Consider the following 26,900-nt stretch of genomic DNA (forward strand, 5'->3'; position numbering starts at 1 on the left):
TCTTCAAACTTGTGATAGAAAAGCAGGTCAGTACTTACAAAACAAACAAACAACCTTGTCTCAGAGTGCATTTTATAAAAGAATAATTTCATTTCTTTCTCAGTGGGTTTTTATTGAGCTTTATCAATTTCAACAATGACACAGAGCCTTTAAAGATAATGTATTATGGAGCTGAGGATGGCAACATTTACAATTTAGCTTTATTGGAATTTTACTATATTTTGATAGATGACAGTTTCAATGCTTCCATGCATGGTTTATAGCAGAAAACACAGCAAGGCAGCAGCATCTGCTTTTCTGAATAATCCACAGAATTCAGAAAATAAGCAAGTTTACTTCACAATCACATCAAATTTATTTTCTGGGTGAACTCTCAAATGTTAAAACTCAACTACACAGAGTAAGGTTGCCACGGCAACTGCTACTGCAAACCAAGATTGGAACGTGTTTTTGAAAGCCAGTTTAAACACCTCCCCCCCCCCCACACACACACTGAGGCACACCGACACTCCAGAACCCTAAGAGAAGGCAATAATGCTATCACCAGCTACCCACCATGGTAAGCCTAGAGGACAACCACTGTAGCTACTTTCTCAGCCTGGTGTGTGACAGTACCAGGGGATTTCTACATATCAAGGCCATACATGAAACCTTGGATCCATTACTCTTATTTGCAGGGTCTCAACAAGGAAACGTTACTTTGCCGTGTGATGTAATATTAGAAAATCTCTATAGCCATAGGCAAAGAGTGCAGTGGTAATACGTTTGGTGGCCTTTAACCTTTCTGTTTTGTTTTGCATGGTGGGTTTTTTTCCTAAATCTCCACTGAAATAAGCTGTCAAGTTTGAGAAATGTCAAAGTTTGGTCATTTGAGTCTGCCCAGAGGTGTAATCTTGCATGGTGTACAATTCCTGTGAATTTATCACATTATTTCACACACAGTCAATGTGGTGTGACATTCAGCATCCTGAGCACGCTGATGTCTACACGCTGGAATGAGTTCATGCTTTTTCTTTAAAGCAGAAACCGAGGTGCGTTAGTTCTGGTCAACGGAGGAATCCTTAAAGGATTAATGGAACAAAGAATCAAAGGAAGCACCCCTTCTCTCTGCCTCTTTGGCTGTACATCTGTTACACAGTCCTGCCACGTTCCTGATCCAGCCTTCCACACTAGGCAGCAGTGAGGTCATCATCTTACACTGAAAACTGATTCATTCATTTATTGAGGGCCACTCACTTCGCAAGCGTGTTTAAGACGTTTAAGTAAATCTGCACGTAAAATTCCACAGAGCAAAACTTTTACAGGAGAGATTGACACTTCACTGCTATTCCTTCCAGAACTATATCCCAAAAAGCAGACAGACCTGATGGACTTTTCTGCCAAACTGCCCCTCATAATGACCACAGCCCAGGGAGAAGAGGCACTGCTGCTTCCAGGATATGTGGTTTGTTGTTTCATCTTTAGCCTCTGTGTGATAGACTCTCAGACATCAATTACACGCATTTCTCAGCCTTGCTGAGATGAAGATATATCACGCTGAATAAACTAGACAAGTCTATTATCCTAAAGAAGACCTCAATTCTCATTTGCTCATTTCAGCCTTTTATAGTCGCTTTTGACACCCACAACTTGGCAGATAAACTTTTATATATTCAAAATTTATCACGCACAGCTATTAGGCTGAACTCTAAGCAGTTCTTATTAAGACCATTAGTCTGTACTAATGAAATTAAAGTAATAATTTCTTAAAAAGTAAATGTAATACTTTACCACAAATAAAGCAGCTTAGAGAGAAACATAATAAATACTTCACAAGATAAACAAATCAGCTCCTTTAGAGGACAAGTTTTTGAGAAAACTTCTTGATCATTTAGACCTTTGTGCACAGCTATTAGAACTTAAATAGCTTACACTGCAGTATTTTTTGAGTTAAAGACCTTAACAAATTGAAGACAAGCAAAGAACAAAAACAAGGGGAGAAGAAACATTTGTGAAACACGGAGCTTATTACACTGAGTTAAAGTAAGCTGTAAGCTGTATAATAGCCCTGATACTAAGACATATTACAGCACTTGCCATCTAAATTGCAAGAATGGTACAGGAACAGGAGGGCCAATGGTTTGCACTAACTCAGCTTTATACCATCAGTTAAATGTGTGCTGATGGTCTTGTAAGATGCTGGATACCTGAGCTCAGGTACATGCTCTCATACAACATCTCTCTTTAAAAAAAAATAGCACAGTTTGCTGACAGCGGAATCCTTAAATAGCCACAGAAGAACAGCAGTAGCTGACCAGTCACTGAACATACTTCACATCTCTTCTAATATTTACACTTACTTCCTCTCTTGAATTGTCTGCAAATAGCAACATCAGTCCAGAAACATATTAAGCAACAGCAGTGAGAGAAGACTAATTCCTATCTTCTCTGCAATCAGCAGAAAAACATAACATTCATTTCACAGCAGAATTCATTACATCTCAAAAAGATGGGATGATACATCATTTACACTAATTCTCTTAATGCTGGATAGTTATACAGAAATGGAGTGATAGAAACATCGGATGGTGGGGACCTCTAGGGCCCTTGTGTGCCAACATCCCACCCAGCGTGACTGTGGCCATAAGCAGATGGAGTCACCAGTCCTAAAACTGAGCTCATCGAGCGTTCAACCAGAGCTAAAGGGTTCAACAGGAACACAGATTATGCAATTTCTAGCTTTTCCTTTTGTGCTGATACATCTGTTTCTTATTAAAAATAACACCACTATGCAAAAATAAAAATCCTCAAACCTGTAATATAACCAGCCATTAAAATCTGCACAGACATTTCTGCCTAAAATATAAACATGGAAAAAAAAAAAAAAAAAGAAAAAAGAAAAAAAGACAGGCATGGAAACAGAAACAAAAGCCTTAATGCACAGCCATAGCTGCCATGGCATACAAAATTCATTTCCATTAATGAGACGTGGTAGTCCCCAGGCCAGCGCCCTTTGCATGTGAACCATGGTAATCAGATTGTATGAGCATTTGTGGGAAGCTCATGGGACAGCAACCAACTATAACAATATAGCAAGCACAGCGGATTAGCAGTTTGCTAAAAACTGCTTGACTTGTAACCCTTGAAGCACACAAATGATGCAGATTTCCTGAGCCCCTGGTAACTGAAGCATTTCATTTTGTGAATCACATTCGCTGCAGACTTTCACTCAATTTGCGTGCCATCAGATGCGTACAAATATCCTTCTCACTGGCGCCTTTACGTGACAAAAGTACAGAATCAATAAACAAGTAAGGATTGTGTCAACTCGGATTTGGTCATGCATATTTCCAGCACAGTGCCTTGCTATTGCTCTTCTGCACCTCCAAAACACCCTCCAGTAACCCCAACAGAGCTGGTGCAGGACAAACACACAGGCATTCCTACCAGGACCCATTGCAGCTGCTCAGCAGGTTCAGATGTGGACAGAATGCCAGTTCCTAAAATGCCTAACAAGACAAGATCTGGAGTCAGCCAGGCAAGCTTTTCCTTTCTAAGAAGTGCTAACAACTGAACCCTTCAGAGAGGAGGAGGAGGAAAACAAATTAAAACTTTGGCTTTCCTTCCTTCGGCATGAATACATTCAATTGCTTCCTAGGTTGGGCTTTATCTGCTGTGTTTTCCCAGTGACAGGAACAGATGGAAACTTTCCCTACTCGAGACAGTTGTGTTTTAAAAACACTTGAGTTTCAAGGGAATTTCAATGTCATTAGATCTGTAACACTTTTTATTGACTTTATTCCCAACTTAATTCTACATCATCTCAATCACCAGTTCTCAAGTCACCTTTTGAGCAGAGCTAGGAACGATTAAGAAGCCAATGTTCTCAAAAACAAAACAAAACAAAACCAACCCACAAAACAGAAAGAATCAATAAACTAATTTCTAAAGGACACAATTTCACAAAAAAATTACAAAAATATTATCTATAGCAGGCTCTGAAAAGGTGTGCAGAAAACATTGCTGTTAGTGAGGCTGAATAATGGAAGAATCTATTAAACCAAGCAAATTGCTATGTATTTTTAATGTTGTATTAATCTCTTCTTCTTCTTTTTTTTTTTTTTAACCAGAATATGAATTATAGCTTCATTGCCTGTTTTGCAACAATACTTGGGTATATCTCCTTAAAGATAAGGAAAGACTTCACAGCATAAATGTAATAGCAACCAATCACCCCTTACATGCTTTTTCAGTCTTTCTGCAGGCCTCTGCAGTAGTTACTATTATTAGGTCCCTGGCCCCCCAGCTCTTCCTTCCCTTTTGAGATGTCGATGAATAAACAAAAAGTGGAGACAGAGGGATAAAGATCCACTAGGCATATTTTCTTCAACCTCGAAAATGAAAGAATAATTTTTAGTTTCCTCAGGAACATCATTCAAAACTAAACACCCCTTGCTTTATATGCCAATTATTGCTCTTAGAAATAAATATATCCTCCACTAAAAATGTGCATTTTGATGAAATTTAATTTTTTAGTGGGAATATTTCCCCTCATGAAACATCTTAATTAGCTTTATTTATATGTGACCTAATTTCAAACTGAAAAAAAAAAAAAAAAAAAAGAAGTCAAGAGATGCCCATGAGCTCCCATAGAAAGAGGATGAGGCCACGCAATTGAAAAAAGCAGAAGTGCTCCCTTCACTTCTGCTGGTGTTTGCAGAGCACCGTCTTCAGCTGAGGTGCACACTACAGCTTTTTCATGATTTACCATCAAGGGAAGAGAAGCAAATCAGTCTCCAGTGAAAAGCCACCCAAACTCATGAAAAATTTAAGATGATTAAATTTATAATTAACATGAATCAAAAATTCGTATTAGAACGTAGTTGGTGCATTAAAAAAAAAATGAGAGCAACATTTTGAATGTTCCTATTTCTCCAACGTCGTACATAGCGTAGTTGAGACAGATGTACTGATAGTTTCTGCACCTATAAAGGTATTAAGAAACACGGTGAACTATTTTAAGTACACCTCATAGCTTTTGTAATTTATTTATGAACAGCGTTATTAAAAATAAAAGACTTCCAATGGAACTTAAAAGTAACCCTGTTTTGTGACTAAATGTCAGACAAAAAGCACGCAAATAAAAACTCAGTCATAAACCAGCACTTCATCCCAGAATATTTATCCTACCAAAATACACTACGAATCTACGTTTGGTATGACAGTACAAACAAAATCATTACAATTACGTTACCTTTCCCATATAATTGTAACTTTGCTTCAGTATGTCTTATTCTCTTTAAAAAGAGTATCAAAGTTACAATTCTAATTAGTTGCACTAAATAAAGATTAAAATGCTTTACCTTCACTGCTACCTATTCTCAAGTGCGTGGTCAAGGTAGATATGAACCAAAGAATCAGTACCACTACCTATCTTCATAATTCTGCCACAAAAGCCACGTCAAGGATCTACTGTGCTGAATATAGAGGTTACAGCCCCAAAATGACCATTATGTCACATCACTGTGCAAATAAACTGTAAGCTCTCTGTAAACCTGCTCAGACCCATAAGCCATTTCCACATTTTCTTTGCTTTTAGATCTCGGAAATAATTAAGCCTATAGTTTAGCCAATTAAAGATTGTATGCCATTACAAAACTATCCTAGATTTTATCCTCTTCTGCTAAACTTAGTCCAAAATAATTGCAGTGAATAAAATTAGCTCCCACAGTTAGCATCTGGGACATGAAAGCAAATATTTTAATTATTCCCATTGTAATTTGGGCCTCACAAAGACCAGTATTTGGGCCACATATGGAATTTGTTTTTATGGATTAATGCCAAAACAGGTGGATTCAGTGCCTCAAAAGATAGTTGGCTCAATGCCCTGGTGCAAAGTGCTACAAAGAGCTGGAGGACAAGAATTTATATCCAGACTGGTTGTTGAGCTGCTGGGTGATCTCAAATACAAAAATCAGGATAAAAGACCCTGACCTTTGCTCTAAAGCACTTTTATTTTTCACTGAAGTAGTTATTATTGAAGTGTAGAAACGACTCTCTCATTAGAGATGTAGATTATCAAAAACTCCTACCAGTTTTCAAGACCGTATAAGAGATTTCGTATATGAGGACAGGAGAACACTTCACCTTAGGCAGTGGATACCCATAAGCATTTCTAATATCGGGCATTAAGTTTTAAGGGTATTTGTCCTCCAAAGTGATCTCCCAGCAGAGGAAAGGAGGACGCAATCTAGTTAAATTAATGAGAATCAGAAAAATTAATATAAAGGGTATGAAACAGAGAGCAGATATGAAATAAAGAGAGAGCATGAAACAGAGAAGGTAATAACTTCAGTTTTTCAAATGCTGAAAGAAGGGCATAGGAGCCTTTGAAAATAGCATCTGTTTTATCTGATTGCAAAATGAGCACAAAATTGCAAATGTTAGGTAACACCAGTAGCACAGTGAGCAAAGATCTCTTAGAGCATATCACAATTTAGGTTATTCATACATCTGAAGAAAAAACAATGAATTGTCATTTAATGAGCCAATTAAGAATTTCCAGCTTGAGTCTAAGACCCGAGGTTATTGATGTTTGCACCACAGGTTGCCCTATCTATGAAATGTGAAGCCCACGCATCTTCAAGATGATCACGCTTTGTTTTTGGCATACAGCGAACTCCTCCCGTGGGCTGCTGGGGCTCCTCAACTCTTGCCGATACTAAAAGAAATCAGTGTGCTCAGTTTCTCCAAGCCATATGTTAAATCCAGCAGAACTGAACCAGCAATAATTTTCCATTGTGCATCACAGCTTGTCCTATTTTGTAACAAACACAGTTGTTTTCTATTTTGTTTGTTTAAACTAATAAGACAATCCTCACCAAGACTCTTCACTTTTTACTTTCACCATTTTAATGAAAGATGAAGACCAACAGCACGTGTTGGCACTCACTGTGTTTCATAAGCAACAAATGCACTTATCAATTAACAGACACCCAGTTCCCCTGCAGGGTGAACAGGTATTACAGCAATACCCTACAAAATGTCATTCACGTGGCTTCAGGTCTGGAAGCAATGGAACGGCTCAAGGATCTCCATGGACTGCTCTCTGCAAACGCACACTCCATTAACCACCATACTGTAGCTGAGACCATGGTCTATTATTTCTCTGGATCCAGATTTTACCCTTTGCAGATTTTGTTCATAGATTTTTCTCTAAATTAAAGTTACATGCCACTTTTTTGTTAGAAAAGACATTCAACTGCATGCCTCTCGGTGCTTTGTTGTTTAGTCATAAACGCGTACAAAGATGATGACACTTGAAATTTTCGCATTGAAATCTAAATTCCACTTTTGGCAGGCTTAATAGGAATGTTCAGATTAGTCTGTTCATTTTACAGATTTACATATCACTTATTTACTGTTGTGCAAAGGCCAGCGAGTTGAAATGCTTTTTACTAAAGATAATGATTCAGCTGTTTAGCTCAATAAACTAGTATGTGACATTATTGATAAAATGTGCAGTGTTTATCTCTCAACATTATCTTGAATATATCTTCATCCTAGAAGGAATATTTTACTATTGCAAGTATAAACATCTCCAAGGCATGTTTTAAAAGAAAATAATTACATTTATAAATATAATATGCTTAATTATACCCAGGAAATCAAGACTGACTGCTCAGAGGGTGCAAGTTGCTCACTCCATCTGCTGAATATGCTTGCTGCTTTTTTGGCACTTCCTTGAAACCATGAAGTATACATGCAGAGGTTAGAAATGTTTCACAGACACGTAAGCAGATGGTGATACAGCAGGTAATAATTTAATTATGCAACTCCAAGAAGGTAAAAAGTATTTCAAATATGAGTGACCATGAAATACAAGTTTCTAAAGAAAAAGAAAGAATAAGTAATGTCTATCCTGAACTTCAAATGCAGTGTAGCAGTTTTTGTTGAATTGGCAATGATTTTCCACTTATCTACTCTGTAGTTTCAAGCAGCAACAAACAAAAATCATAGAATGATTTGGGTTGGAAGGGATTTTTAAGAACATCTCATTCCAACCCCCCTGCAACAGAGGCAGAGACACCTCCCACTAGACCAAGTTGCTCAAAGCCCCATCCAGCCTGGCCTTGAATGTCTTCAAGGAGAAGGCATCCACAACCTCACTGGGCAACTTGTTTTAAAGTAAGTTTTATGCCATTTTTTATTCCTATCACACTTCAGATATTTAATGAATAGCAACAAAAACTACAACTTGTATAAAAACTAAAATAAATATAATCATGGAACATTAGTTCTACAGGTATAAGGAGGTCAGAAATAAACTCACATTATGCACAAGAACTTGAATCAGAAAGGAACACTGGGGCTGCTGAAGTGTGAAAGACTTAAAACAATGTTAATCACCTTCTAGAGGCAAACAATCATATTGGAGGAGTATGATACAAGAGATAAATCAAAAACAGTGACTTCAATGAAAATAAGAGAATAATAAAAAAAAAAAAGATTGCATAAAGGAAGGCTGGAGGATAAAAAGGGATCTCTTGAATGCTATTGTAACAACTTCACCACTTCAGGAAAGGAACTTCTGCCTCCAAAGGAGGCATAGATACAAGATGGTTTGGTTAGCAGTCTGCTAAGTGAGAAGAAGTCATCTTAGGTGAAGGGCTTACAATTACATCAGAAGTGAATCAGCCTTTGCACTATGTGCAGAAACTGAAGCATAAATACGCAAGTAAATGCAAATGAATTCAAATACTCAAGGAACTGTCACTATGAGACTCAGATAGTTCGTCCCAATCACTGCTGGCTTTATTTTATGTGTTCTGCTAAGACATTAAGAAAATACAGGCAAGAAAAGGGTGGAGGGTAGAGCAGAACTAATGGCTGTGAAATGTTTATCCCACAGTAATAGAAACATCCGCAAGCTTTTTCAGTGCAGTTGTTTAGTGGTTTGTTTTTTTTCTTTTTAATGTAAAGGTCAAATACTCTAAAGAGCTATTGTACGTTAGCCACAAATATATTTCTAAATTACTACTAATATTATGTGTATAGATAGACTGACTACAAATTCCATAACTGGTTGCCTAATTTCAAGGAAAACATGCAGTCTTGTGAATTAAGAGTAGTTCAAAAGGCAAATATTCATTGGACTATTTTTGATTATTTCCATTTTTCTGCAAACTTCAAAACAAAAACAGATTACAAAACATGGGTTCTCAAATTTATGATGCTACAAAATGTCATGTGAAATGTTATTTAATGTTAAGTTTCATAAGCCAAGAGGATAATTTATCTCCAGGTTGTATCCAAATCAGTTCCAGCTTGGGCTCTGCTTCTGCTTTTTTTGAATGCACTGAAGAAAAACAGCAGCACTGTGGATTAGAGTGTCACCTTGTCTTTGTAGCACTCATTTTTCTTCCTTTTATTGGGTATGTAAACGGCATAAAGAAGCGGGATAAAGAACTATTTACAGCTATTTCCTTTAATTTTATTTTCTGATTCTTAAAATTTACTCCCCTTTAAGTTAACAAAACAGAAAAGAAGCGTCACAAAGGGTCACTTTGATGTAGAAACATCAAAATCCCCAAAGTTATTCCAGGCAGGTTTATGACTTCTAGCTTGAAATGTAAGATAAACTTAGAAAAATATATTAAAATTAAACCTCATAATGAAAACAATATATAAATTTCATTTAATTTGCAGTGCTTGTCACTTGAAAAGGAAGGAAGCGCAAATCAAATTTTAATAAATATGACATACTAGTTCACAGTGTAATGGTGCATTTGCCACTAGGACAATTAGAGTTTTTTTAATTGAATGCTGCTTAACGAACCTTTAAGTTACCTTTCAATGCTGACTACAATAGAGTGTTGTGAAAAGACCGTCTGGAGTCAGAGTCTAATTAGAATCCTCTGCATGTCCTGCTGCATCTGTGCTATGCTCTTTTTTTTCTAAAGAGAGTCTGATACTTTGAAGATAAGTTATTCAATTTACCTCATTGCACAAAGTTATTTACACTATACACATACATTTTCTATAGCTGCACACAGAATAAATACATATTACCTAATATTTTCTTTAAAAACATGCAAGAGTGCTGAAGTATTTCTGCGGCAACAAATACCTCACTCAGATATGAAAGTGAGGGTAATAACCATTAGGTTTAAATGGTTAGTGCCAGATTATTAGGTTTCTGATTTTTGCAGTGGCCCTAAACAGACCTAAAGCTGCTGCAGTTGGACAGCTGAGGAACAGGATAAGAGAAATATTTTCTATTATAAAGCCAGCTGAGAAATAGCCTCTGTACAGAGAAACTGAAGTACAAGAGTCCTGCACAGCGGAAATCTCTATAGAGTATAGACAGCAGGGGTAGGTGCAGGTATGTTTTTAGGACAAAATGATCTCCTTGTATGTGAAGTCGCACCATGCATTTGACAAGAGCCCTGAGCAGTGGAATAGCTTTGCTGACAGCAACAACTGTCCCTCGCACAGTCTGAACAAGCCCACCGCCATGAGCTCACAGCAGCTTTGCTACCTTGTCTGGAATTACAGCCTCAAAGCCACCTTATCACAGCTTGAGGCCAAAATGAGTTAGTTAGTTCCCCTCCGAGAGAGAGGGAAAAGCAAACCAAGGGTCCCCCTTCAGCACTGATTGGTCCAAAACAAATGAAGACCCTATTATTTTCTGATGAATGTCACCACCCCAACATCGTATCAGTATAGCAAAGATTAATAGGTAAAACTGCGTCAGCCAATTAATAGCTAAGGAAGCAGTAAACTTGCCCCTAGACAAATAAAATAAAAAATACTTAAAAGGAATTCCTATTAACCCAAAGTCTCTCTCTGATGTCCCTATATACCTTTCCCATAAGGCAAACACTGCTCAACCTGCCAGCTTTCCGGCAGGCATTCTGGCACAACAAATGAGAGGCCTGGCAGATCCCAAATCTGGTTTCACCACGCAGTGGCTCTGTGGGAAGGAGCTGTGACAGTGGTCAGGCCTGTGGTGCAGTGGCTGTATCATGGCACCCATCAACTCATTCCCATAGTTCTATTATATGCTGTGTATTAATATACAGCATATATTTTATAATATAATAAGTGAAAGCCAGCTGTGTTTGAGTGAATGAAGCAGATTCTGTTACAGCCTTCAGACTTCATACAAACTCAGTGAAACAGCATGGTCAAGATTTCAAAGCCTATTTTGATGCAGCACTCCAGACTGCATTTCTCATTGAAATAATAGGAAAAAATAGGAAGAGTCCCCATGAATACATTGGAAGCTGTAGAGGAGATTGCTTGGCACAGGTAACATCTACCTTGCTTCAAAATAAAATGCAAAATTTCAGAATATGATCATTCACAAAAAGATGACAATAAAGAAGTTTCTTTTGAAAGGAAACATTATGCAGAATTGTTTTAGTTTTCAGCCCTTGAATGACAGACATCCCTTTGGAGTAAAATGGCACAAGCTCATTCATGATGCAACTCCTGTGCACCCCAACATGTGCCACAGTGCATTCCTCAATGCCTGGCATCCATGGCAACTCTGGACCCAAACTAACTGGGTTTTAAACAATGCCCAGCTGCTTGATGCGTCTCTTCTGATTTACTATATCCTCACTGAGTCAAAGAAGCACATATTAAGCACGTAGAGCACAATGTGACAACCATAAGGTTAGTGTTACCATACGTTGAAGTGAACGAAGGGTACTTTCATTAATAGAGGGAGGCCATATGCTGAAAAAGTCATTGGATTCGCTTCACTGGTGAACTAGAGCAACAATGTACGATTAGAAAGACTCAGCAGTTCAAAAGCCTTTAGAGGCAGGTCTGCTGGATATACAATGAATTTTTAATAATATTGTTACCACCCGGGAGATTCATTTTAAGTGCCAAATGTGTTCCCTGAACTAAAATATTAGGTTTAACAAAATCTATGCAAGTACTAGGTGTCCAGTATTTTTATTTCAAGTATTAAAAGGTTTATGAGATTAAGATTTCATTACTTCCACCTACTCCTTCTCCAACACTTCTTACCATTCTTCAGTACATACACAGTAGGAAACATGCAGATACTAGATTTGTATTGGACATGTTAGAATTTTACTAGGAAAAAGCAAACTTTTCATTTGGATTGAATTCTATAATCTCTGCTCCTTTGGAAAACAAACAAAAAATTAAAAAAAAAATAAAAAACAAACAAACAAACAAAAACAAGGTTTCTGATAAGTTATAGAATTTTGTTGACAGTTCAGGAAAAATTCCTCTCAGGAGCCTCTTGTTTTACTTGAGTATCAAAGACAACCCTCACAGTACATTTATTTATTTATTGGTAAATGTTCATTACTATATAATTCTAGGGAGCTGAGTAAGTAAATTAAGTAGGTGTACGTTTATGGAGTTCGGTCTTTCTTAGAAATCTTATTAAATACTGCCACTAGCATTTTATTCCAAGTTACCTATGATGTGAGCAGTAGCTGTCAAACACGTGATGCAGCATCCAAATTCTAAGCACACACAGAATTAAATGTTATACATGGGGTTATGCTTTCATTCAACACTTTTTGATGTAAAGAAGGAACATACTTCACACTTTTCAAACTTCAGCATAAATTTTTTCTCATCATAGAATAACAATGCTGAAATCTAACATGAGGATTGTGATAATTCAGATCAGCATTTAAGTGTTTGCTTACAAATATCTGTGTATTTGAAACTTAAGGCCTTTGTACAGTCATAACATTAAACATTCCTGCAACATTGCTCCAGACTACTTTTTTGGAGGGGGGAACATGCAGGTTCTATTATGAAAATATTTTTCAGTGATGCGAACATTTCTAAAATTGTGTTTAAAAAATTTAAAGCAGCAGTTAACAAACTGTATTTTGCTATTGTGTTTCTACTCCTAGAATTGTATCATAACAGACAGGTTGAAAAAGTTGTCAAGCATAGCTGTAAATCTGTTTTCTCAATAGGAATTTATTCTACAACTACAGGCCTCAGAACAGAAAGAAAAAATACAAAAAACCCAAAAAACAAACAAAAAAACCCACCCACAAACAGAAATCTCATCAGATAAGGACAGCAAGACAGCAAAACCTTCAGAAAAAGTAACTTCTCAAACCAACAAATTTATGGAAACATAGATGTCTGCTTTCTTGACCCAAAGCATATTGTATGATTCATGCTAAATGGGGCACCTCCAAGAGAGATAGGAAGCAACAGAGCTGAACCTCTGCTTCAGTGAGTGCCTAATAAGAATTGTTTGAGAATACCCTGACTATGAGGTTTCTCAAACAGATTAACACAAATATGTAGGGAATTTAATATTAAAAAAAAAAAACACAAACAAGCAGGGTTTTTTGCATTCAAATAAAACTTGTACAACTAATCCAGAGCTGGTCTTAGATTCTCATTTCAACTAACTACTATTTCAGCACAGCAGCATTCTGTCCATGCAACAGACAACTTTGCACAAAGCTCATAGGTTAATTATTGTCCTTTTCATCCCTCCTTAATAAAAGTCATTGGAAAGCAGGCGATATTCAATATTACATCATCTCCCGCCCCGCTCCCTCATTTTAATGCATGTAAATGCTTGCCTAATTTACATTTTAGAACAGATACACATTTTGCAGTCAGCAAATAGAAGTTTTTCATGGACAAAATGACACTTGTGCCATTTCTGAAGAAAATATCTTATATGGCTTAAGGGAAATAACAAAGGTATTTCATTTATGTGCTATTCTTACTTCATCAAAATGCATTAAGAACTGAAGTACAGATTCGCTTTACTAAAGACAGAATAAAGGACAAAGATTATTATACTAAAGGTCACATTATCTTAACAAAGTGCCCCTTTCTGACAGTGTGACATTGAGACTGAAGTTAACAAAAAGTGCTCTAGAGTGCAGAGGGCATGGATCTCATAAACAAAGAAATTGGTGAGCTTCTTCAAATGTCACACAGACCGTGCTGGTTTTTGCCAATGGCAGTAGATTCTAAGAGAACTCCTGGCATGGCAGCAGGCTATTAGGTTTTGGTTAGCAGTTAGTGTTAAAGAAAAAAAAAAAAGAAAAAAGATTAGGCCACTACTGTAGCATAGAGTTCATACATACAAGTTCCTCTCCCCCTCAGCTTCTTTTCAGAATACGTTTTGTTGAAGAAATGCTATCTCCTTTCAACATGCACGAAAAGCGACAGCATTCACTTTCCAAGTGATTGTGTTACGTGCATAAAAAAATGGACATAATGGTAGAAATGAAACATCAGCTACACTCCTGTCTGGCTCTGAATGTGAAAGCCTGCGTATCTGTCTAAAGATAGGCTTATTACATAAGATACAGCTAATGCTAGTTCATGGGAACTGTTCCATAACAACGGAATATGACAGCTTATTACTTCATGTGCCGCTGAGCTGATGCGACTCAGATAACAGCACACGGGAAATGTTACTCTGCCCAGAAGACACTGTTCTTTCTCTAAGAGCCCCTTTAAAGCCCTCACAGCTAAGTAGCTGGTGTGCCAGTAAGGAGTGGGCCTATAACCCTATAACCTAATCTGAAGGTTATTACAAGGGAAAGACTCGAGAAAACAATAAAGATCAGCTCTGCAAAGCTCAGTATTCAACAAAAGTGATGACATTTCTGTATAAGGCGTGGAACGTCAACTTGGAGATCAAAAGATTAACAGAAATGCATTCAAAGAACCAGATGCACTTTTTTGTGAATAAGACTTGTTTTCAGCAGTCATTCACTATTCTGACCTTATCAAGCTTTGCATCTTCTCCAGATCTGTTAGAACTGTTTAAAACCAAACGAACCAGCCAACTGGAGAGCTATAAAAGGAGAGCATCTCAGGGGAACTCAATTACTAATTCACAAGGAAACACTGTTTTCATGAAAACAGTCTATTAAAATAATACTCCCTTGAATATCTTCCTTAAGTTTATTGCGATATTTCTATCTGCATTTTAATGAGGATCCTTGGGAAAAAGGAATCTCAACAGCTATTCACTTACTATTATTACTTTAGTGAAATGATATTAATCATCTTTGTATACAAGAAACTAACACTGCCATAAAATGCAAGGCTTGTTTAACACAAGTGAGGATTTTCTTGCTGCTCGTTCCTAGACCAGAATTTCACTGGACATTGATCCTTCTACTGGCAAATCTCAGGTAAAGCCAGGGGGAAGTCAGTGTGACACTCAGAAAGGACCCACAAGCAGGGTATATCCAAGAGAAGTACTCCTCTTCCACCCTCATTTGAAGTCATTCTGCTACGCAGGGAGTAGTTATCGCTATTTGTGAGCCAAAGTGGAAAAAAAAAAAAAAAAAAAAAAAAGCATTCCCTTGGAGAGAGAAAGTCCTGCTTGAAACACTGCACACAGATTTTACGTCAAGATGTTGCTGGGTAAAAAGGTGTGCTGAAGTACCAAAACTAATTGAGGCATTGGTGAATACGTAACTCCTTTTGTATGTTTAGATAACTTTGAGCACCTAAAATCAAAGTCTTTCTAAAAGATTCTGACTACTTATCAGCATTCTGAGCCTCAAAACAGTGCTAACAATACTTACCTATCATTAAAATGGAGGACAAATTTGTTTAACAGTTACGAAGTGCATTAATTTGACATAATCAAATAGAACAGAGCAGGTAAATCCGAAGGTATGTAGACTTTACACATGAGATATGATAGTATAAATATATTCCTGTTTAGTAAGTAGTACTAATAGTGTTTTTCACCAAGTCAAGAGGGTATTATTTCTTACTGGAAAACTTGTACACCTTATTACTGCAATCACTTTTTTAATTTCATGCTTCCCTAGCTTTATTACTGTTAATTTTACTCATTTAATTCTAGCTATTTTCCACCATTTATTGAGAAAATAGCAACAACTCATAATTTTCAGATAAATATAAGATAAATGGCTTTGAGAAAAAGAATATCCATCCATACAACGCACTTTTTTCCTTCCAACACTGGAAGCTCTATAAGATCCTATAATACTCTTTAAACAAGTCTTGTTAAAAATCCTGCAGCCTCAGAACAGAAGCCAAGGTAGAACTGAAGAGCTGAGCAGCGCGAAGGGCTGGGCTCCAAGGCTGGCTGACAGTGGAGTCTCACCAATTTCAAGGAGCTTTGGGTAAGGTCCAGTAGACCTTGTGTTGGTACATTCTTTTGAACACATAAATCTTCTCAAAATCTTGACTGAATCAAAGCAATTATTAACTTCACTTGGCCACAGTTGAACAATGTATTCCCCAAATTATCCCTATCCTTTTGGGTGGGGGGAGGGTGAAAACACAAACAAAAACTCAGCTTTTAAGTGAAAAAATAAAGGATCAATATGGAATTATCTGAGCATCATTCTGTGATTTTTCAGTAAATTGTATTTACTTCAAATACACTTGCTGGTAAACGTGAATTCTTTTCTGTTTGGTTTTAAGTTTACTGCATTCTTTTCCCAAGGGAGTCAATGGCCTTATGATGCATGTTAAAATTCACATTCTTAAAGGGAAATGCAAGCATTATATTAGAACAGAACAATGCATCACACTACTGGCTTTTCTGGACAGCCATGTTACAACTAAACAAGAAATGTTGGAGTCATGCTTTAGAACAAACAAAAAAAGTTCACGTCAGCCAAACTCACAGCATCCCAAATGAACGTCAAAGATGCATGCACCTACATTACATTCCCAATACACTTTCAGGTTTTTCCTTTAATATTTGCAAAGTGAGAGAACCGAAGAGTTGTAAATCAGTGCAATTTCAATAGCCTAATGTAGATAGCTTTCTTGTATGTTTTATGTTAATGGTGGGCTATAGAATGAAAGTCTATGTCTATAACTAAAAATATATTTATTCCCATAATGCTGGAGAATGAGTCTTCAGTATACTGCAGCTTTTAGTCACATTACCTTTAACACCTGAACAAGTACTGGATTATTAGAACAGAACTGTTGTATTTCCCTCTTTCATTGTGAATCACACATGACAATAGAAATAGTGCACTGAGGAACCTGAAGTACATTACTACACTGTCAGTCTTTATGGATGCATCGTGTTTTATATATTAGTCTTTTCAATATTTGCATCTCTATTTGACAGCATTTTTGAAGTTTCTCTAGTAAAAGTGTTTCTCTAAAATGGCCAAACTCCCTGTCCAATTTATCTCCCACTGATTTCCAATTGTAATTATGAACAATATTTCCCACAAGCAAGTTAGATCAAACAAAATGGATGTCATGAGACATATTTCCAGTATGTGTTGAAATGAAAGTTACACTTAGTCACCACAACTCTGGGAGCCTCTACAATTCAGGATATGCTAATCGTATCTGTTTTAGCCTTCAGAAATAAACACATTAAAAAAATAAATTGTTGTAGTAATTGAAGGAGAATATTTTAAGCCGCGTTTCCTTGGGAGAAACAACAAAACACTCAACACCACCATGTTTCTCTGAAAGCAAGATGACTTTGTGAAACTTCTGATGTGGCTGAAAATGGATGTCTGTGAAAGCACTCTGGCTCAACAGTGTCATCTACCAAGACTGATTATTTAGAATTATTAAAGATATTCCAAAATAAGCTCAGCCATGCGAGAGGAGGTATTAGCACCAACCTCTTTGGAGCAACGCTGCTGAATTTTTCAAAACCCCTTAAAACACCATTTCACAGAGCAATAAAGTATTCTGAAGAAAAAAATACAGCTGTGTTCAACTTGTCCTCACATAGATGCTTCAGACTTCTCAGCTTTTTTTTTTTTTTTTTTTTTTTTTTTTTAAATGCCTTCCTTGTTAAAAGCCCATTTTGCTTTCAGCTACGCGCCACAGAAGAATTTATGAAACAAACCACTTTGGTCCTATCCTAAGCAATGGCAGCAATTAAAGATCTGGGCCGACAGCATCCTGCCCCCTGGTCAGCACCACCACCACCACCTCTTGTTCACCCCACCCCAAAGATCCACGCTCTGCCTTTCATTTCACCATTTGACATCGTGTAGGATTCAACTTCCAGAAGAAAAGTCAGGTTTCAGACATTCCCTCCTCCCCTCCACCTTGTTTTCATACCACATGAATATATGCATCCTCTTGGAAATGAAGCAAGCCACCAAGTATAGCTAGCTAATTGATGATAATATTTTAATTTGCTGGAAATTAAAGAAATGGATGCGCAGAAGACATTACCTAAACCTACTGTGGCAGAACTTGAAGGACCTCACGTCCCTACAGGCACAGCACTGCATCAGAGACGAGCAGAGCAACAAACATCTTATTAAACAACAAGCGCACAAAAGCAAAAGGCAGCAGCCTCCAGGGCCGTGTTAATTATCTCGGGGTCGAAGCCGCGGCGAAGGCTGTCTCACCGGCTGCAAGGCAGTCAGACGCAGTGCCAGCACGCCGCAGTCCCCAAGGTCCTGCAGTTACAGCGCTGTCATATTTCAAATGACAGGTAATACTTATGAACATGCTGACACTCACCTCCTCAATTATACTCAATGTCAAGGTTTTAGTACTGAAGGAAGTGCTAATTTTCAGCATACACACTTGCTGACAAAAGGTACTTTATCAAAGGAAGGAGTTTAGGGTATCTGCGGCAAGATGCTGAAGATACCTTTTGACACTCGCAATGGGAATAATGTCCCTCGTGGAAGCTCTCAAATAATGGAATAAATATTGCCTTTATTCAGATGTACAAAAAAAAAATCACAGCATCCTGTGTTTGCTTTTCTGAGAGACAGTGTCTTTACGTGGAAATCTCACTGCACTAACTGCTGTACGGATGAGCAGCTATTCTCCTGGTGTTTGTTTGAACTTCCTCTGAATAAAAAGCATAAGCAAGGCATGCGTTATTGTAATGCCTCAGGTGCTCCAAGAAGCAGGGCTAAAAAGATGGACTGCCTTCCACCATCCCCAAAGGGCAGCCATGCATGCCCTGGAACGATTCAAGTGCAATTGCTAAGAAAAAACATAAGCAGTGATTTTAGAGAGATTTTTAAACATGCAAATACGATTCCTCGTTTGTTCTCATATCCATTCTTTTCTGAATTCAACTGAAAAAAGAAAACACTAACTGCCAAATCAAGTTCATTTAATTGTATAGAAAAGATATTAGGTGGCACGGATACAGCCACGGGTGAAGGAACACGGTCTCATTAGAGCTCTCTGTCCGTTCAGGCAGCTTCACCCGCTTACAGTTGTTAATGCGAACTGGAGACAGATTCTGCTTTGAGTTGCACCAATTTAAATCCAGAACATCTCTCATCCGGCCCCCAATTTGCGTTAATGGTCATGAGGGCACACCAGGATGGAGGCAGCTGCTATGATCTAAAGGCGAAGGTCTGCCTACAAAGGGACACCGCAATTCTAAAAGGCAGCATTTTGAGCCATTATAGAAACCTGGCAAAAAAAATTACTCTTATTATACAAACGACTGAAAGTTTAAAAGGCTTATTCTTCATAATTTTAGCTGTATATAAGCAGTTTCAATGTTTTCTTATTATGTTTGTTAACATTTACATTGCAGTAACACAGCTGTCCAAAAATGCCATATTCCTACAGGATGAGCCTGGGCACCATTAGGCATTTCAGCAGTTATCTGTACAAATACTCAGTACAAATGCTCAGCTCAGAACATTAGATCTTCCCCAGCTCCTCTTCTTACCCAGAGTTAACTTTGTACTCTGTACCAGCAAATAGCACAGCTTCAAAAGAGAGCAGAGGGAAAAGAGAACACATATGTTTACCATAAAAATTAGCTTTTCAAAAGGGAAGTCATGACAATTTATTTTCACTTTTTTTGTTCTTCCTGTTTGTTTGTTTCACAGGCTTTATCAATTTCACAGCAGAAATTTCATTTCATCATTTCCACTTAAAGATGGGTTGGTTAAACATCACCTTATCTCTTGGGCAAAGGTGAGCAGTGGATCAAAGAGATGTGCAAGTGGCCATGAGTGCACTATGAGCCTCCAGGGCAGGCAGCAAAGCCACTTTTGCTTTGCCCCAGGCTAAGCTATGGCTAGGCACCACAACCCAGGGCAGCACAGGATCATGTGCAACTTGGACTCACAAAATTGCTTCCACAAATGATAGCTACAACTCTACACCCCCTATGAGCACACTATAGCAGAATGCATAGGCACAAGAAAAATAAAGGAATTATGACAAAAATAACATGCAGCACAAGTGACGGAATGCTGCCACGACTTTTCAAAAGATATGTCATTACTGAATTCAAATTTCCTACTAAATTCATTGGCAACTGTGACCGAGGATGAAGAAAATACATTTCAATATTTTTGCATGAAATTTTGCCCGCATTCCAGATGCAGATGTTGGCAAATTACTTGCACTGAACACTATTGCTCTCCACTACCAATATATTCTACATTCATTTGCATACATTACATTCATAGAACACCAGGACAAAATTATTGTCTGCCTTACTTAGACGTGAAATCACATCAGAAAAGAAAAAACGCTGAAATATTCTTTATTGAAGGAAGGTTTTTTAAAGTATAGTGAGAGCATGAAAGTCCCCATCTGCAATTGATGCAAACTGGAATACTTTGTGAGGGAGACACACTACTCTTACCATATCCTTTTACACTAACATTTTTGTACAGCTCCAGGACAAAAAGAATTAGTTTTTCATATCTCATGATCCAAGAGTTTCTTTTATATTGATATAACCAATGTTAACACCGAAAAAAACAACAAAAAGATACTGAGGAATTAAAAACACAGAAGGGCCCATCAGTGTCACTTTCTGAGCTGGGACTGGGAAGATAAAGGCAATATAGAGAGATCTGGACAGGCTGCATTGCTGAACTGATGCCAAAGGGATGAGGTTCAACAAGGACAAGAGCCAGGTCCTGCACTTTGGCCACAATAACCACAGACAACATTGGTTTGGAGCAGAGAGGCTGGAACACTGTGCGGAGGAAAAGAACCTGGGGATGCTGGTAAACACTCAGCTGAACCATGAGCCAGCAATGTACCTAGGTGGTCAAGAAGGCCAAGGGCATCATGGTCTGTATCAGATATAATGCAGCCAGCAGAAGCAGGAAGGTGATTGTCCTGTTGTACTCAGCCCTGGTAATGCCACACCTCAAGCACTGTGTTCAGTTTTGGGCACTTCTCAACAAGAAAAACATCAAGGTCATGCATGGAGTGCGTCCAGAGAAGAGCAACAGAGCTGGTGAGGGAACTGGAGCACAAAGAGACCAAGGGAACTGGGATTGTTTGGTTTGGAGAAGAGGAGGCTCAGAGGAGACCTTATTGCTCTCTATACAGATATCTGAAAGGACGTCATGGCAAGTAGGTGTCAGCCTCTGCACTCATGTAACTAGCTATAGGATAAGAGGAATGGCCTCATGTTGCACCAGGGGAGGTTCAGGCTGGATGTTAGGAAAAACTTCTCTGAAAGCGTGGTTAGGCATTGAAACAGGCTGCCTAGGGAGGTGGTTGAGTAACCGTCTCTGGAGGTGTTTAAGGAATGTGTGGATGTAACAGTATGGAACTAAGGTTTTAGTAGGCAACATTGGTGGTAGGTAGATGGTTAGATTAGATCATCTTAGAGATCTTTTCCAACCTTAATGATTCTGTGATTCTACCAATAAGATTTAATGAGGAAACAACACTCTCAGACTAATCACGTTTCATAGTCACACTGACTCCTGAGAGCCTGAGATTACTTAATGTCTGACTGCTCAACCCTTTTTAAGCATTCTGATTCATGACAAAGACTCTGTAAATGTTTTGTATGAACGCTTCCAAAGTCAAAATTTCTAAACATGCATTAACAATCTGCTCTGCTTTCACTGCTGACACCGAACAGCAGAATTGGTGCTGCCTCTACCTGCAGTGTACCAACAGTTACCCCCCAGCATCACCTTCTTCAGAAAAACGTTTCAGGTAACTCACAGAATTTGTAACATTCAAAAAACCTCCAGCTCATCCAGCCTTTATATTAACATAATTAATATTTTTCAGCATCACATATATGCTTAAGAGATATCAAACCATGTGATCTGCATCCTTATCTTCACTGCTAATTACCCAATTAAAACACAAATTACAAACATCTTAGATTACCAGTCTACCAAACCTGGATAATCCATTTTGGAGAGGATATTCAGCTGCATCCTCTTATTTTTTGGAGAGGGATGTGAATTTTTTTAGCTATTTTTTTTTTTTTTTTAAATGACCACTACAGCTAACAGAATCCATGTTTTCCTGCTCTTTCATTAAAATCACTTCAAAGTCATTACTATAAAAAGTAAACATTGAGATCATTGAGATCATTTTTACTGCTCTTTTGTCCAACAAAAGATGTTGGACAAGATCTGTTAGTCCATACAATAAGCTTCACTCCCTTATTTCATTCATGTACATGAGACATTCTATATATTTTTAAATGTTTTCTTTTCCTTTTTTTTTTTTTCCCCCTCCCTTTTTCTTGTATGATTATCCTGGCATTAGGACAAATGAACTTCAGAAAATGGTGAAAAAAAGCATAACTTTTTTTTTTCCAGCTGACATTTTGTTAATAAAATAATACTTTTTTTGGTTGATCAACATAGAATGAGAAGACATCTTCTCATTTAGACACAGACAGCACTGCAGAGATGCATCTCTTCCTACTTTATAAAGCCCGTTATTCCGTAATGAAACATGGAAAATATTTTCCTTCCATCTGTTGGTAAGATGAGGCATATATCCAAGCCAGTGACAGTGGGTTGTTGGTTTATTCTTTGCTTTTTTTTTTTTTCTAATTCCATATGGTAGTTAAGTAGGCAATACCATTCTAGTATATTTGGAGAAAGTAAAGGTTACTTTTGCTTAGGGGAATTCCAATAAACCTCTTTTTCTCATTTATAATGTAACTGTTGAAGCACAGTAAGATGTCAAGGCCACTAATGGAATGCAAACAATTCCCATGAACTTTGGAATAGACAAAAAAGTGTCATATCTTAAAAATATGTTTTTTTGATAAGTTAACTATTTTCATATTGTATATCACCAAGACAAGTCCGAAACTGCTATATACTCATCTTCACAGTTGGACTAAAAATTAACAATATGAAATGGCATAAATTTCTTGGCAGATTTCACATGCACCCCAACAAAACCCATACAGGTGCTTTGGAGGAAGTGTATGACCAGAACCAAAAGGCTCAGCAATACAGTGCTGCTATAGAGATAAGCCTGAATATCCAGATATGTAACGCCATGTTGTACAATGCAATTATATCCAGATAATCAACAGGTTTTCAGGATGTAAAGTAGAGCCTAGATATAAAAGAACATAGGCAATTATTCACATACAGTCTGAAGCATATGCGTGCAAGATTCGCTAAAGCTTCCTTTGTTTACTCAGCATTTGTGTGCCCCAAATGGATGATAGACCTCTTCAGAAACATTCTACAAACGAAAAAAAATTACTGTCTAAAGATCTAGTTCATGGATTTAATAGAAGAACAACTTTCCTAAAGCCCAATTGCCAAAGCCAACTCTCAAATCAATGTTGAATACCCAACATATGTTCTCCTATGAAGAAGATGATTTAAGACTTCTTTAGCTCTTGTACCAGTAACAATATGCAAAACAATTCATTTTCTTGCCCAAATTAGTTTTTTTTTTTTTTTTATTACTCTCTATTGGTTTTGTATTCTGGCTTATGAAAATAAAAATTAATGCCAAGACTGCAACTGTAGCAGTTTGTACCACTTTAAGTTTTTCCCACTGCACAAAGTAACTCCTGTCTGTTATGTGGAATTTGCTAAAGCTGCCATCCAAAAACTCCAAAATCTTAATACTATATTTGAGTCAAATCCCAAATGCTTTTCTACAGATGCAGTGAAAGATTTGGGATTTCCCAAGTCCTAGCAAAAGAAATTAGCTGTCTCCCTCTCTGTTGGCATTACAGAAAATTACCGACATACATTTTACTATCATTTGAAGTATTCTGTTTCCATTAAAATAAAAAAGCTTAGAAAAATTTTATCTCCCTGTAATTGTTACATAAATCCAGTGGCATTTAAAAATTTATAAATGTAAATGCATTTTTATTTCCCCTGACCTATCCAAGAAAAAAAAAAAAAAAAAAAAAATCACTCTCAGAACATAAACCAGCCTACTTGAAATTCTCTGGCCAACAACTTTATTTAACAATATAGCAGTAAATAGATAAGTGCACACAGATTTTACCTTCTCCCACCAACTCAAAAATGTTGGCATGCGCAAATTTCTAATTGGGCCCGTATGGTTTGGTCATGTCTTCAAGGACTGGTTGGTCAGCTTCTTCTGAACATGGGTACACACACGCATCAGTGGGACTCCAAAGCTTGCTCCAAGAGAGGTTTCACCTGAAGGTGGCTTTGTTCTCCAACACTTCCCCCTACCTATCAGTGCCACTGAAGTTCAGCATCACTCAGATGCTAAAACTTGAAAGGACTGTTTTCTTGTAAGGTAACAGACTTAAGTATTATTTAGGTGGAAATAGATTCTTTCCTCCATAAATGTGATGGAAATAATGTGCAAGTCCTTTCATTTAGAACCACTTACGATATAAAGATACTTCAGACTGCAGCTTCACTCTAGGATAGTATAAAAATTACATTAAAGCTGACTCAAATATTTGCAAGCTGTAATACCACTTCAATACTGAAAAGTATGAAATCAAACCCACTACAAAAGAAACTGCTAGCTGATTTTTCATGCAGGTAGTAAGCCATAGGAAAAAGTTGTTGTCTGGCAGCTGGAGTTGTATAAAACAGTTGCAGCAGACAAAAAAAACTGAATGCATTCAGCTTCACCTCTCCTTGTGAGAAAGTCACAAAAAAATTGTTCACATTTTGTAGAGTCTTTGCTCTGGTATATAGGTCCCTTTTTCATTGGAAGTTAGTCCTTGTCCATAAAGCCTGGATACAGTGACGCTTAACATTGCAAGTATTAGTTACATAAGTAGCCACTAAATTGTATAATGAAATAGCTAGTTGGAATAAGACATCTCCAGGCATACATCTACCAGTTTAACTCTTTCAAGTGTTCAGAAACATTGTCCTTTAGTCAGGGAAGACAACCTCAGAAACAATACGCCTTCAAATCTGCTTCTAACACACCATCAGGCACTTAGTGCTTTGCAAAGCATCACAACATTTGCCATCCAGAAAGTTCAAACACAGTTGCTTTTAGTCCCCAGTACAATAGAAATACTGTTTGCATAGACCTTAAGGGCTAAAAAAAAAAACAGGTAACAGAAATGGATACAGTTGGACTGGGTGCAGATGGGTGTACTTGCATTTACATTTTACACATATTCTGTCTGGAGAAACACCTGAAATGGTAGCATTGTACAGAACATGCAGGAGTGAAGAAATGCAACCGGAGAGGAAACGTCACTGAAATCGATTTTGAGGGCCATGAACTACAAGCAAGGGAGGGACTGGAAAGGAAGGGAGCTGCTGGCTGCATCCTGCAGTCCTGCAAAGCTGGAGGAACATTTATCCAGTGCACTGACAGAGAGGGTAGTCAGTTCAAATACCCCAAATTGAGATACTGCTGTGTTTCTTTTGCCAAAGTCTGCTTAAAAGACGCTTTGGGATTTGACATGTGACGTCATTAAACACGCTGCCACTATTTTTCCAGGTTTCTAGGAAAAGGTCCAACTGGTGGAGGCTTTACATTTCCCTTTTTATCTATTTTTTAATGTACTTTGTTAGCAATTGACTCCTTGCTGTCAACTGGTGCCTACAGAACAGCCAGATTTGTAAGAACAGCAGCAAGAGAGCTCGAGCATGTGACAGGCATCACATGCTGACAGAGGCTGGAAGACACAATCTTTTATGAACACCAGAATTATATTCCAGCAGAGAACTTAAGTTTTTATATCTTCTAGCAATTTCTCAAAAGGAGTAATACTGACATAAATGAAACAGCTGCCCACACAGAAATTAAAGCAGCACTTGCCAGCACATTTTACTTCAACTATAAAGGAATGCAAGGTAGCAAAAAGATTTGCACATCCATTTCTCAGGAAAATAAGCCCAGCTAAGAAGGAGCATTCTGATTTCTGAGGACACTGCTCATGGAGAGTGAACATCAGACATTGCAGCTTTCAGAGGAAGCAACAAGCTACATCCCTGGAAGCCAGAGTTGTCAGACAAGTGATCCTATGGTTCCTTGGGGAGGAAGGAATAATAGGAATACAACAACAAAAAATCCACTAACCAGGAGCACCAGATTTTGACAGAGATAGCACAACTTCTTCTCACCGATGACATTGATGGATGTTTTCTGCAACTCACCTGACAGTGACGAAGGAGGCTATAATGTGAAGGAGCCTTTCCAGTTCCTTATCATGCATCTGGGAAGGCTGGTGCTAACTGACAAGCCCAACATTAGGGATGACTGATACCCTAAAACAAATGCAGAGGTGGGGTGTCTTCAAAGAGCATCTACTACCACCACCGATGAGCCTTCTTAACACTTACTGCAGTGATTGGCCTTACTGCATGCAACTGAGGACTAACCATCTCATCCCACCTAACCTTGCTTCCCAATCTGAACTACTGAAACAGCTGTGCTGCCTGATGTACCAACAAACTGTCTTGCCTAGGGTGTTGCTCACCACAACAGAAAAGAAAAACAATAAGCCCGGAAAAAAATGAAAAGATGCAAAATCAGAGAAACCAGAGGTAGAAGCAAGAAAGCAACAAAATAGCAGGGACTCATCATCTTTCTTACGCCCCCACTTCCATTACTGCACTCTCATCCTCTCATCATCTCCAGCATCTCCTCTCCATTCATTTTCTCAGCAATGTTTGGGTTTGTGTTCTAAGGAGAAAACACACAAGAAATGAGTAAAAGCTATTTCATACCTTTTACATTTTTCTCAGCTG

The 26,900-nt window shown here is 37.8% G+C and overlaps 1 protein-coding gene across 4 annotated transcripts in view; it reads right to left on the reverse strand.

Annotated features, from left to right (window-relative positions):
- Positions 1-26,900, reverse strand: part of NAALADL2 (N-acetylated alpha-linked acidic dipeptidase like 2) — a 287,821-nt gene that overhangs the window by 209,681 nt on the left and 51,240 nt on the right. The window contains exon 1 of one of the 4 annotated variants that reach the window (XM_052687256.1): positions 3,427-3,470. The exons of the other annotated variants lie outside the window; for them this stretch is intronic. Coding sequence (XP_052543216.1) covers positions 3,427-3,436 — 10 coding nt within the window. The 5' untranslated portion in view covers positions 3,437-3,470. Of the gene's footprint in view, positions 1-3,426; positions 3,471-26,900 lie in introns of those variants that run through there. 4 annotated transcript variants of the gene reach the window in all.

The sequence above is a fragment of the Tympanuchus pallidicinctus genome, unplaced genomic scaffold (genome assembly GCF_026119805.1).
Source record: "Tympanuchus pallidicinctus isolate F22 unplaced genomic scaffold, pur_lepc_1.0 scaffold22, whole genome shotgun sequence".
Lineage (NCBI taxonomy): Eukaryota > Metazoa > Chordata > Aves > Galliformes > Phasianidae > Tympanuchus > Tympanuchus pallidicinctus.